General features: G+C 38.3%; 3 protein-coding genes across 4 annotated transcripts in view; 1 reads left to right on the top strand and 2 right to left on the bottom strand.

Annotated features, from left to right (window-relative positions):
* Positions 1-565: 565 nt before the first annotated feature.
* Positions 566-3,733, bottom strand: pars2 (prolyl-tRNA synthetase 2, mitochondrial). Of its 2 annotated transcripts, none has more exons than XM_077717133.1 (4): positions 3,567-3,733; positions 3,075-3,393; positions 2,221-2,466; positions 566-1,851 (listed from the first exon to the last, which is right to left on the bottom strand). In XM_077717133.1, the coding sequence occupies exons 2-4, from the start codon at positions 3,381-3,383 to the stop codon at positions 970-972; spliced, it is 1,437 nt and encodes a 478-aa protein (XP_077573259.1). In that variant the 5' UTR covers positions 3,384-3,393; positions 3,567-3,733; the 3' UTR covers positions 566-969. The 2 variants fall into 2 exon arrangements, with proteins under 2 accessions (XP_077573259.1, XP_077573257.1); XM_077717131.1 differs by having other exon boundaries at positions 3,075-3,390.
* A 2,291-nt stretch (positions 3,734-6,024) lies between these two features.
* On the top strand, positions 6,025-7,670 carry insl5a (insulin-like 5a). Its single transcript, XM_077717404.1, has 2 exons — positions 6,025-6,248; positions 7,221-7,670. The coding sequence occupies exons 1-2, from the start codon at positions 6,077-6,079 to the stop codon at positions 7,364-7,366; spliced, it is 318 nt and encodes a 105-aa protein (XP_077573530.1). The 5' UTR covers positions 6,025-6,076; the 3' UTR covers positions 7,367-7,670.
* A 1,732-nt stretch (positions 7,671-9,402) lies between these two features.
* Positions 9,403-12,110, bottom strand: part of sgip1a (SH3GL interacting endocytic adaptor 1a) — a 38,165-nt gene continuing 35,457 nt past the window's right edge. The window contains exon 25 of the mRNA XM_077716453.1: positions 9,403-11,973. Coding sequence (XP_077572579.1) covers positions 11,951-11,973 — 23 coding nt within the window. The 3' untranslated portion in view covers positions 9,403-11,950. The remainder of the gene's footprint in view (positions 11,974-12,110) is intronic.

The raw sequence follows: 12,110 nt of genomic DNA, 5'->3' as shown, positions 1-12,110 counted from the left end.
CCTCGATTATCGCGACTTCACTTATCGCGAATCAACTTTTTGGGTTTTTTTCTGCTCTTGATTATTTTTCAAGTTAATAAAAATGGGAAAAATCCACACTGAAACTTGTAAGTAGAAGCCATTGCTGCTACTAGCACTGAAGAAAAAAATAAAGGTAGTTATAATAGGGGTGATCCTGTCTGATCTAAACAAATTTATTGTATTTATGCTTAAGTCTTTCAAAGGCAGTGGTCTCTATATTTGAAGTCAATTGAGCAAAACATTATTTTGGGTAATTAAAAAATATATATTAGCAATATTGATAGCATTTAATCATTACTAATTAATACACATTGAGATATACACTGGTTACTGACATAGTAACACTTAAAGGTTGATTTATTTTCATGATATGACCTTCAATGCATTTCTTTGATGCCAATAGAGGTCCAATTCAGTCCTAAAAATGGCATTGGAACTTCAATTCCATTTTAACTAGCCCCTCTCCATCAAAATTTGATTTAAGCGTCATATGTCAGCCAATGAATCCATTGTGTACTTAAAGGATGAAACAAATAATCACAAGTCATGCACAAGAACCATTCATTTAAATAGTTTGTTCTACATCTTTTTAACCCCCATCGGCATTGAAATAAACAATAAACGTGATCAAGAGTTCAAAAGCAGTTTGTGTGTAAAAGAAAAAAAAAACCTTTAAATCAGATTTGAGGTCAGGTAATGATTAAAACAAATAATTATATGTTTAAGTATCATTTAATGTTATCAATGTTTCGGCCGGCCATTCAATTCCATTAATTTATATTCATAATTGAGTGTTTGGATCATCAACTTCATCTTATGTCAAAAACTGTTCGACATTCGTAGTAATGGAGCAAAATTCCATGTTGCATAACCACAACAATCCACACCTTTTATGCTTACAAACATGAATTAAAAAAACAAAAACAAAAAAACACAACCCCATTTCAATCATACAATCTCCACTTTCCCCAAAAGACTGAATAACTCATCCCTACTGAAAAACAATGTTTCATTAGTCTGCTGACAGATCACCTCAAACCTGGGGGTATCCTCTAGTGCCCCCTGTCCAACTACAATGGCATATGGATAGCCCAATCGGCTAGCATCCTTCAGCCTCTTGCCAATGGTCATCTGGGTGCGGTCATCTAGAACCACTTCCCCTCTCAGATGAGGCAAACTCTGTCCTATTTCATGGACAAGCTCCTCAGCCACATCTGCCGCACCAGCCTGCTTGCTGCCCTTCTTGGGGGGAATAACGCAAACTTGATAAGGAGCGAGAAGACCTGGCCATCGGATATTTTCATCTGTTGACATCACTTCGATGGCTGCGGCAAGAATGCGTGTAACGCCGAGGCCATAACAGCCCATTTCTGCAACACTCGTCTCGTCTTGGGCATTGCTGATAGTGGCGTTAAAAATCTCAGAGTACTTTTTGCCCAAGTAAAAGGTATGGCCGACCTCGATGCCTTTGGACTCTGTCAAGGTGCCAGTTTTACACTGCGGACATTCAGTTCTGTCCGGCACTATTGTCTCTACATTGGCAGAAAAAGAGCAGGTCCCACAAAGTACAAGTCTGTCTTCGCCAATGTCTGCAGGTAACTGAAATTCATGCGAGAGTTTTCCGCCTATGTTCCCCGTGTCGGCCTGCACTTGCACGCAACGCAGGCCCAGTCGTGCGAAGATCCTCATGTAGGCTTGGCAAACAGATTCATAGGTTTCATAAGCAGCTTCTTCACTGACATCAAAAGAGTACATGTCCTTCATGTAAAACTCCCTTCCTCGAAGGAGACCAAACCTTGGCTTTGGCTCATCACGAAATTTGCGGGTGATCTGTTGAGAAAAAGCACAACAAAATGATTAGGCTAATTTGGGTCCATCTGACCTCTAACTTTAGCATCAAACCCAGAATTGGAGGACATTCAGGATTCAAAATTCTTAGAAAATAACCGTTCATTTGCCTCAAATTTTCTAAAATAAAAATACCACAAAAAGAAAAAAAATACAATTTTGGATTTTAAAAATTGCAAACATTGATTTACAAAGGGAGAAAACATGAAATATTCCCTATACATCTAATCTTAATTTGAATTTGACCATAAAACTGAATTTACGATTTACTTTCTCAGGCCGTACAAAAGGATTCATTGGATCAGATTTGGTCCCCGGGCCGCCACTTTGACACCAGTGGCATAAACTAACCTGGTAGAGCAGTAGAGGCAGCTGTTTGTAAGATAAGGTGGTCTGGTGAGCTACCAGAGTGGATACTGCCTCCTCGTGTGTGGATCCTAAACAGTAGCTGGAACCATGACGATCTTTTAGACGGAACAACTCCTTTCCCATCAAGTCCCAGCGCTCACTGGCTTTCCAGAGATCAGCAGCACACAAACTGGGCATATCCAGCTTCTGCCCACCAATCTGCTGCATCTCCTGGTCAATCACTCTTACCTGGTAATTGGAGGAAATCGTGGAACAGAATGTTGAGTAATGCTTTAACCAACAATGCACAAATTCATAGTTTGATTTATATAACACTTGTGAGGATAAGAAGTTCAGAAAATAAATGAATAAATATAGTATTAACAATAATAATTAAAATATACATATATATTAATTGTGACCAGGAGACCACATCCAATATTAACATCTCTCATCTCATTTTCTGAACTGCTTTATCCTTATGAGGGTCGCGGGAGGTGCTGGAGCCTATCCTAGCTAACTCCAGGCCAATGGCGGGGGACACCCTGAATCGGTGGCCAGCTGATCTCAAGGCACAATACCTAGGGGCAATTTAGTGTCCAATAAGCCTACCGTGCATGTCTTTGGAATGTGGGAGGAAACTAGAGTACCCAGAGAAAACCCACATAGGCCCTGTGAGGACATGCAAACTCCACACAGGTGGATGTGACCTGGATTTGAACCCAGTACCCCAGAACTGTGAGGCCGAAGCACTAGCCACTCATTAACATTTAGTATACAAATGCACATCTTTCAGGTTACATATTTTTTTCTTGTAACTACCTGGCCTAGAAAAAGTTAAAAGAACAATATCTGACCAGCTTCTCCATGGAGCGAACAGTGGCAGGAAGGTAGTAGTAGCATCCTGGATTAGATGGATGAATGAGACCTGCACGCTGCATGAGCCTCTGGCTTTTGCATGTCAATTCTCCTTGCATTCGGCTGTCGGGGCCCATGTCACGCAGGTTGGATGGCTGATAGAGTCGAGACACCCGGAGTGGGGCTTTCCTGCTCCAGGTGGAGGTAGTGGAAACAACACGCTCAGCATACCCCGAGTGGTTCCTTCGTCCGATTCTGTGGAGGCTCCACAACACGTTGTGCCGAACGCGTTGTATCACAGGCTCCATGGTGGCTCTACTTCAGAAAAATAAACATAAAAAAAATGCCATAAGACATAATTCCACTTTAAATGTGACCGACAATCGACATTGCGCTTCTCTTCCTGGTAGTAGTTGCTAGCCAGTTAGCACGGGTTAAAAACAATCTTACGTTTGCAAAGGACTACAATAAATGGCAAAAGCAAGACTTACATTGTAGGTGCAAGAGGAGCCTTTCAAATACCAGAATAACTTAATTTAAGAGTAGGTCAACTCGTTTAATGCTACTTTAAAACAAGAAGCGCTCTACTCCACGCTGTCAAAGCGCTCTGCAGATTTCACCTCATCACAACATGTTGCCACCTACTGGTCTGGATGTATATTGCATCGTGTACATAGAAGAAAGTCTCCACTCAAACGCCCTAATATCTAATCCAGGGGTGTCCAAACTTTTTGCAAAGAGGGCCAGATTTGGTAAGGTGAAAATGTGTGCGGGCCGACTATTTAGCCTGACATTCTTTGAACCATTAACATTAAATAGAAATTAACCTTTTGGGATTTTTACAAATGGCATACTTTTACTTTTACATTTTTTTTTACATTTAGGTTTTTACCGAAATCACAAACCACAAAAAATTAAGAAAACCATCACATGTTATTCACTATTATATGCTCACTGTAGGAACAGTGCTGAAAACAAAACAATGATCACTGCATATTCAAACTGTGATTTTGACCATCACAAAAAAATAATGAACTCATGTATTTTATACTGTGGTCAACAGTGCTGGCGGGCCGTGTATTATTGATTTCATGATAGAGGCCACGGGCCGGTAAAAATTTGTCCACGGGCCTTAATTGGCCCGCGGGCCGGACTTTGGACATGTCTGATCTAATCTCTCAAATACTGTGTGGTTTTATGTTATTGGAACAATGTCCAGATGAGACAATTGGCCAGGTACAATGACGCAGGGGGGCTGGCGGGCAATGGTTTCTTGTGCAGTGGCAGAGACCAGATGCAATGTGATTGGCTCCATTTCTGCCAAGGGTCCGGTGAATTTCTGAGTGGTATCAAAGTCAAAAAAATTATGACCACTGTCACAAAAATACATTTTCCATCCTAAGTCTCATTATGCACTCAGTAAAAATGTAATGTAACCATTTTCGTATCATTTTCGAATACTAATTTTAAATTTACATACTGTAAATGTCCACATGCACCTGAAAATCTGAATTAATTTACCAGATTCATCACAATATGAAACTTCAAAAACATTTTACATTACATTGGACATGAAACTACATAAACAATACGATGAAATGATGGGTTTAATTTGAACGCGACTTATCTATTATATACAACTTTGCAAAATAAGTTCATAATATTAAAAAGTTTTTACGTTACATCACAGTGTGGTAGTTATATTACAGGTTGACATCAACGCAAAACTGAAAAAAAAAAAAGAAAACTGACCAGAAAAAGTAAACACCGTGTAGGAGGAATCTCCCGTTAGTCACGTTTGATTGTATGTTCATCAATGCCAACACAGACATAGTATCTGAATGTTAATTTCACACACTATCTGAAATACTTTTAGCCTTTTTGCTGGTTTGATAGCATTTAAAAATACTATTTAAATCAGTGAATGACACCTGCTTTTCATGTTTTGGTGGGGATCTCCATTATCTTGCTGTCTTACATCAAACATTAGAGATAATACATATTCCAGGTCCAGGAGATAAAACACTTACATACATTAAGGTGTGTCGTGACTTGGTCGTCACAACTTGTTCCAACATTAACTCCCAGAGAACAGGCGACCAATTGTCTCGGTGAGATAAAAAGGATCCTTCGAGCGCCGATCCAATCTGCAGGAAAAAAAACGAATTTATTTTTAACATAATTATTTGACTGACAGAAGGAAAAGTTACTTTTTTCCTAGAGCAAAAGCACAGAATCCAAATTCAGAGTGTAACTATTACATAAAAAGGACTGTGTAAGCTCCAATACGATTATGTGCATATCTTTTCTGTATTTTTTTCCAATTGAATTAAACTTATGTATGATAAAACAGTTTAAAGGTAAGGATTCCAACTGTAAGGCACTGGGCTGCCCCAGTTTGTATGTGCTGCACTCAAAATGACTGTATATCGATTTCCCCCCCCCTTTTTTTCAAGCAAATGTGTAAGTGGGTCTGCAGATAAAGATCACATTGAAATGTCATATGGGCTATCACATAGCTCTGTAATGACCTTGCTGATGGACAGTCAACAATGACTCTTTCCTGTCATATGGTCCAAAATGCTGTAAAGTATAGGACATCCCTACTTTCTAAGTGTGTACACTCATCAAACATCTGCTTGAGTGTGGGTGGGGGGTTCACTTTGCAGCACCTAATTAGCCATGCACTACATTAACGTTCAGTGTAATCACTACGTAATCACCTGGAACGAAGAGGGTTGCCCTCGTTTAATTTGATTGCAGTGATCTTTAAAATAAAATTGCCCAAATGGACAAAAAAAAAATGGGATGGGCTGAGGGGCAGTCAGTGGGAGGTGGAGGGATACTCTGGATATGACAATAGCGCAGTGGATGAGTATAAAGTGAGAAGCCAGGACAAAGCAGTCCAAGACTTTTGTAAAAGAGGAGATCTACACAGAACACATCTCATTCAGAGCATTGGTTTGGGGTAAAAAAAAAAGGCAACGTAAAGGTATCCAGGATGCGTGCTCTTGTGGTTTTACCTCTCATGCTGTGTCTTGTCATGTGTCTGGGAAGTGCAAGAGCTGAAGTAAAGGCGGTGAAATTGTGTGGCCGAGAGTTCCTGAGAGCTGTGGTGTATACCTGTGGAGGTTCTCGCTGGAGGAGATACTTCATTGAGTCAGACATGGATGGTGAGACTATTTCATTCATTTCTTTAAAGTTAAAAGTGAGCAATTAGATTAGGAATTTATTTGTATTGCGATTTGTCGAACTCAAGGCCCTAGGGCTGCAAAACACTGTCCCAAAAGAAAAAATCTAATAATGTGTATTTACTTCTGCTAATTTAATGTGCTTTCTTCTTATTTTGACAAACAAACTAAATTGCAATTTCTTTCTACATGGGACTGTCAATATTTTCCCTGACTTAAAAAAAGTTTAAAAAAATTAATAATATATAATAAAACAGACAGTCAGTTGTAGAAATAAGAAAAGTAATTTATCATTTTCAACTATGGAACACGGCAAGTGGAGGAAATGATCTTGACTCTGGCAAGTTTCTTGCCCTTTTCTTATTTATAATTCCTAAAAATGCATCAATGAGATGCTTCATTACGTACAGCTGCACAATGAGGATATTTATATTAAAAATACTTTTCAATTTAGTCACAACATTGTAGATTCACTGAATCATTATAAAAAAAAAACATGATTTTGTCTGATTAAAATAAATTTAACAAATATTTTTCGTTTATTCGGCCTCTGACAACAGAACACACTTTAACCACATCATCTTGATGTTAATAATGTTCTTGCCCCATATTCTACTAATCTAAAATTTTCCTAGCGTGTGGGCAGACAATGGGCCATTAAGCCAAAGGAGGACACACATTAAGAATACAAGATCTCTGTCTGTTACACACAGCAAACTCACTTAGTCTTATCAGATAAAGTGATCACAAAGAGAAGGAATAGAGCACAAGACAAATTGCATGAAGGAAATCTGCTTTACCTTTTTTGATGGGAACATCAGCTTCAGTTTAACAAGGTGGAAAGACTCCATCTGTCTTGTGTATGTAGAAACACAGAACTAAACAAATAAAAAATATGATAAAATGTGTGTTATTGAGGCATTGTTTGGTTTTCATTGTATTTTGTTGATGCAGGTGTTTCAACAGGAGAGGAGAATAGTCTGGAAAACATCAAAAATCGCTCAGGTTCAGACCTAAGCAGACGGGACATAAACAATGTCTTGACTACGGTGTGCTGCCAGGTTGGTTGCCGGAAGAGTGACCTCACCTTCCTCTGCTGAGTGTGGCCACGCCTGCCATCATCTTCATCAGCTCCTGTCCAAGAGACCAGAAACGAATCAGTCTTACCTTAATGTAATCGAAATGTAAATTCCCACGCTTAAATCATTAGAGAATGATGAATATTGTCATTTTTCATGAAATGTTTCCATTAATTTCTTTTAGTGGTGGATGGGGTTTATTATATTTGAACTTGATTATAGTAAATGTGCTAAAATTCATTGCTATATTGGTGAGCCTGTATTTCTAAACACCTGTAATTGTAAGGCATGCAATCATCCATGTATTTTAAATAAACTAAATTAGTGATTAAATGTAGGAAATGGTTAACACATGACCCGGCGGATGAGTGGTAAGCGCATCAGGCTCGCAGTTCTAAGGCCAGAAGTTTGATCCCTCACTATGTGGATGATGCATGTTCTCCCCAGGTTTGCGTGGGTTTTCTCCGGGTACCTCCGTCATCCCAAAAACTGGTTTAACACTATATATTGCTCCGAGGTACGAATGTGAATGATTATCCATCTCCTTGTGCCTAGTGATTGGCAGGCCACCAACCTGGTGCTCATAGTGAGCTGAGACATGCTCCAGCACCCCCCAAAACCCTGGTGAGGATAAGTGGTTCAGAAAACGAATTAATGGTGAACTCATTTTCCCATCATGGCAGAGTCATAAAAGGGTGAAAACAAACATTTCAATGAGTTAAAAGTACTTACCTCATATGCAGCTTTATTCTCAATTTCCTATGTTGCATTATAACTATAAAAGAAATACTAATTTATTTTTTAAAATAAATGTTCTTGCAGAAATGTAAACATTGTATATACAGTAAAATACATTGCAGTATAAGCAAACAACAAATTAGCTAACCATGACGCTGATAAATTAAGATATATTTCAATGACTGATCTCTGACATAGGCAACTTAGAGCATGGTGGTTAGCATGTCTGTCTCAAATTCAGGTAGTTCTGGACTCAAATCCCAGATCTGGTTTTCAGACACATATTTTGAACGAGCAAAAAGAGAAAAAGGCGGCCAATTTGAATGAGCAAAAATAGAAAAAAAGCGGCCATTTTGAATGATCAAAAATAGAAAAAAGCGGCCAATTTGAATGAGCAAAAATAGAAAAAAGCGGCCAATTTGAATGAGCAAAAATAGAAAAAAGCGGCCAAGTAGTTAGCGGGTCGGCCTCACAGATCTGGGTTCAATCCTAAATCAGTTCTCACTGAGTGGTTAACACGTCAGCCCCACAGTTCTGGGTTCGATCCAAGGTTAGACCTAACTGTGTGGAGTTTGCATGCTATCTCTGGGCGTGTGTGGGTTTTCTCCGGGTACTCCGGTTTCCCCCACATGTCAAAAACATGTAGGCTAGTTGAACACTAAATAAGCGTGAATGGTTATTCGTCTCCTTGTGCTCTGCAATTGGCTGGCCACCAATTCAGGGGTCCCCCTCACCTGGTTCCCGAAGTCAGTCAGCTGGGATAGGCTCCAGCACCTCTGTGGACCTTGTGAGAATAAGTGGTTCATAAAATGAATGAATTAAAAAAAAAAATTGACAAATTGGCTTACTTTTACATTGCGGTCCTTTATGAGTTCTCTTTGTTATGGACTATTCCAGGGGTCGGGAACCTTTTTGACAGAGAGAGCCATAAACAATTCATATTTTCAATTGTTATTCATTTAGAACCATACTCAGAATTTTTCTAGAAGTAAAAATACATGAAAACGTGCATTTTTAGTCATTTCAGTGCCTTTAAAGTACAAAAAGTCTCAGAATTATATTGACAAACTTGTTACCCTGATGCTATTCAATGGGATGTATGCATGCATGCAGAAAGGTTTAATTAAAAACTGGAAGATTAAAGCGACTCCAGACGTAGTGTCCAGATTTTAGCGGAGAGCCATGAGCACCCATCAAAAGAGCCACATGTGGCTCCCGAGCCATATGTACTCTACCCCTGGACTATTCCTTTCTGGTGAGATGGTAGGTATGTGATTTGTTAGATCAGCCACAATACATATAATGAAGAAAAACAAGTATTTCCATGTATTTAGGACTTTTATTGAATTTGGAAGGAAGCAAAATAAGTTTTCAGTTTAGCATTGAACTTGCACGTGTTTGATGTTAAAGCATACTTCCTCACAGCACGCAGGAAAAAAATAAAAACAACAACAATTTCGCTGACAGAGAGTGAGTGAGTAGTACACAGCACAAAACATCATCTTTGATTTATCTGGAAGCAAAGGTTGCCCTGCTTTTTCTGCATGCTCTACAAGCAATGTTGAATTACTGAAGGACATATTCACTACAGAGAAGAATCTGGAAAAGATTGTCTATTTTTTTTTACATTAAAAGACTGAGATGAGTGATAAATGATTGGCAACCTGTTTTATTTTGGGGCTGTTAGAAATTATTCTGAAGAGACTAATAGGAGATTTTTATTTTAAATATTTACCAAAACACATTTCTGTCTGTTCTTTCCAAAAACAAGAAGTGTGTTTGTTTCTACTGGCTAGATAATTAAAAAAAAAAAAAAAAACAGACAAAAAAACCTTTTTTCGAACATTAATGTCTGAATAATTGCTTTGTTGCTCTATACCCAGTTTAAGATGTTTCTACAATAGACCTTACGAGACCATGTTTGGGTGTATTTAGCACAACATTGACATACAAGACAATACCGTAGGTTTGGGTAACATCTCACATATATATTTCGCCTTCAGAATGCTTGTCAATGAGCAATCAGGAAGATAGACAATACTATCGGCACAGTTTTCCCTTTCCTCCCCTCCCCACAATAAACAATAAAATATTTTTCTATTTTTAATCAGCATTAAAAATATTCCACTTGTTCTCATTTACATAGAGTTGAAGGAAAGTGTACACACACACACACCCACACACGCGCACAAAGCATTTTGGTCAACTTAACCTCCTTCTACAAACCTCATCATGTCATCTCACAGAGACCATTACAATTATGTAAAATAAAGCTATGGATTCAAGCGGGTTATGGAGGAACAGGCTGCTGGCTGAAATGTAATTTGCAAAATCAAATCTGGTGAGAAAAGTAAGGTAGTAGCCAAGTGTAGTGATGACTAGAGTCGAGATGCAGGAATGGTGATACTGTAAATAAACTTCCCTTTCTTTTTTTCCCCAAAGAACAGTGCATAAATACACTTTTTTTGAGTACACTGTCCTACTTGGCCTAAGATAGAGCAGTGAGTGTCAAACTGTAAGAATAATTCATCATAGCGGATTAGTGATAACCAGTAATGGATTGCCATGGATCCTCATTGAATGAACGTAAATTAGCATTTCAATGTGAACCTTCCCCATGATTAACTTACGTCCACATTAACACTGCTTTCACAAAGCAAAACACAGCATCCTCAATAAGATTTGTCATATTAAGTTACCTTACCAGACCCACCCATATAATATATATACATATATAGCTCGAAAAAACCTCTGTTGCACTTGAATTAAAAAATTATATCTGAAACAAATTCAAAAAATTATACGTTATACTGTACACGTTACTCAACTACACAAATAACAAAAGAGTTGAAATATTTATACTTTTTAGGGGTTTTCAGGGGGTTGTGATACTGGTTAAAATCTAATCAAATAAACATTTTATACAACAAATTATGTCATTAATTTAATTTAAAAAAAATAGGTCGCTGTCATGTAATCTGGAGTTACCACTGTTGTTTTTTTTTGGAACAACAGAAAGGCTATGTGACAATACGTGGGAAAAAAAACACCAAATGCCCTTTAAGATATAGTATATCGACTTTAAATGACACTTTGTACACGTCTTTTGTTCTTAAAGGAAAACACTTTCTCGAGTAGATTAGTTTATGATTGCAGCTGTCTGCACATCTTAAACATCTCCATGATTCCCAAAAAGAGGAACAAACACAGGTGGAGTAACTGTTCAGTGCATTTGGCTTGCAAAGGAATATCATTAATATGATCCCAAGTACTCTGATACGACCCCCTCGAAACAGAGGAAGCGCTCAGAAAATAGCTTGATTTCTTGCTTCTTGAACAAAAGTATGAACAAGACATACTTGGTTTACGGGCATGTGTCGAAAAAATATCTGACAATGGAAAAATACTTGACACAATAAAATTATGCATGGTGACAGAGGTCCAATACGGTGGAATTTTGACCGATAACATAGTTTTGCGCTAACGAATGAGTGTTGCCTCGAATCTGAGTTTGAACCATTCCAATTAGTTTGAATGCTCCAGTTAAGTAGTTTTACCATCAAGTCATCTAGAGTATAACCTAGATGGTGAAGCAGCTAAAAAGCTGAGTTAGCATACAATTCCTGGAGGCACAGACTTGGATGGGGAAAGAAAGAAGAAAGATCTCAGCAAACTAATGCCAGCCAAACTGAACCTAATAATAATAATAATAATAATCTTCAGAATGTTATGTAAAATTTCACAATACTGCTGGCTTTCCTGTAGTCCTGGGCTTTCGTTTGACAAGGTGAATAAGGAATGTGTACCTGCCCTCTGTGTTATTCTGTTTCCCCTGAAGTTCATTTGTTCAGCAGTGTTGTTCTTGATTTAGTTGTCCGCCAAGTATTTTCCTAAAGGGCCATCAACAAAAGAGTTCGGTTAACTCTATGGATAATAATAGAAATACTAAGAGCATACTACCTATACTTCAACCTTCCCCTTGACTAATACTCTGAAATTTCTTTCACCTTGCCAGGTCCTCCAAAAG

The sequence above is a fragment of the Stigmatopora nigra genome, chromosome 5, assembly GCF_051989575.1.
Source record: "Stigmatopora nigra isolate UIUO_SnigA chromosome 5, RoL_Snig_1.1, whole genome shotgun sequence".
Classification (NCBI taxonomy): domain Eukaryota; kingdom Metazoa; phylum Chordata; class Actinopteri; order Syngnathiformes; family Syngnathidae; genus Stigmatopora; species Stigmatopora nigra.
This window is presented reverse-complemented; position numbering and strand designations above follow the sequence as displayed.

Coding starts and splice junctions, on each gene's coding strand:
- pars2 (XM_077717133.1), bottom strand. CDS start 3,383: ATGGAGCCTGTGATACAACGCGTTCGGCACAACGTGTTGTGGAGCCTC. Junction 2,467..3,074: donor TTCGCTCCATGGAGAAGCTG/GTCAGATATTGT, acceptor TCCAATTACCAG/GTAAGAGTGATTGACCAGGA. Junction 1,852..2,220: donor TGCCTCTACTGCTCTACCAG/GTTAGTTTATGC, acceptor TTTTCTCAACAG/ATCACCCGCAAATTTCGTGA.
- insl5a (XM_077717404.1), top strand. CDS start 6,077: ATGCGTGCTCTTGTGGTTTTACCTCTCATGCTGTGTCTTGTCATGTGT. Junction 6,249..7,220: donor CATTGAGTCAGACATGGATG/GTGAGACTATTT, acceptor TTGTTGATGCAG/GTGTTTCAACAGGAGAGGAG.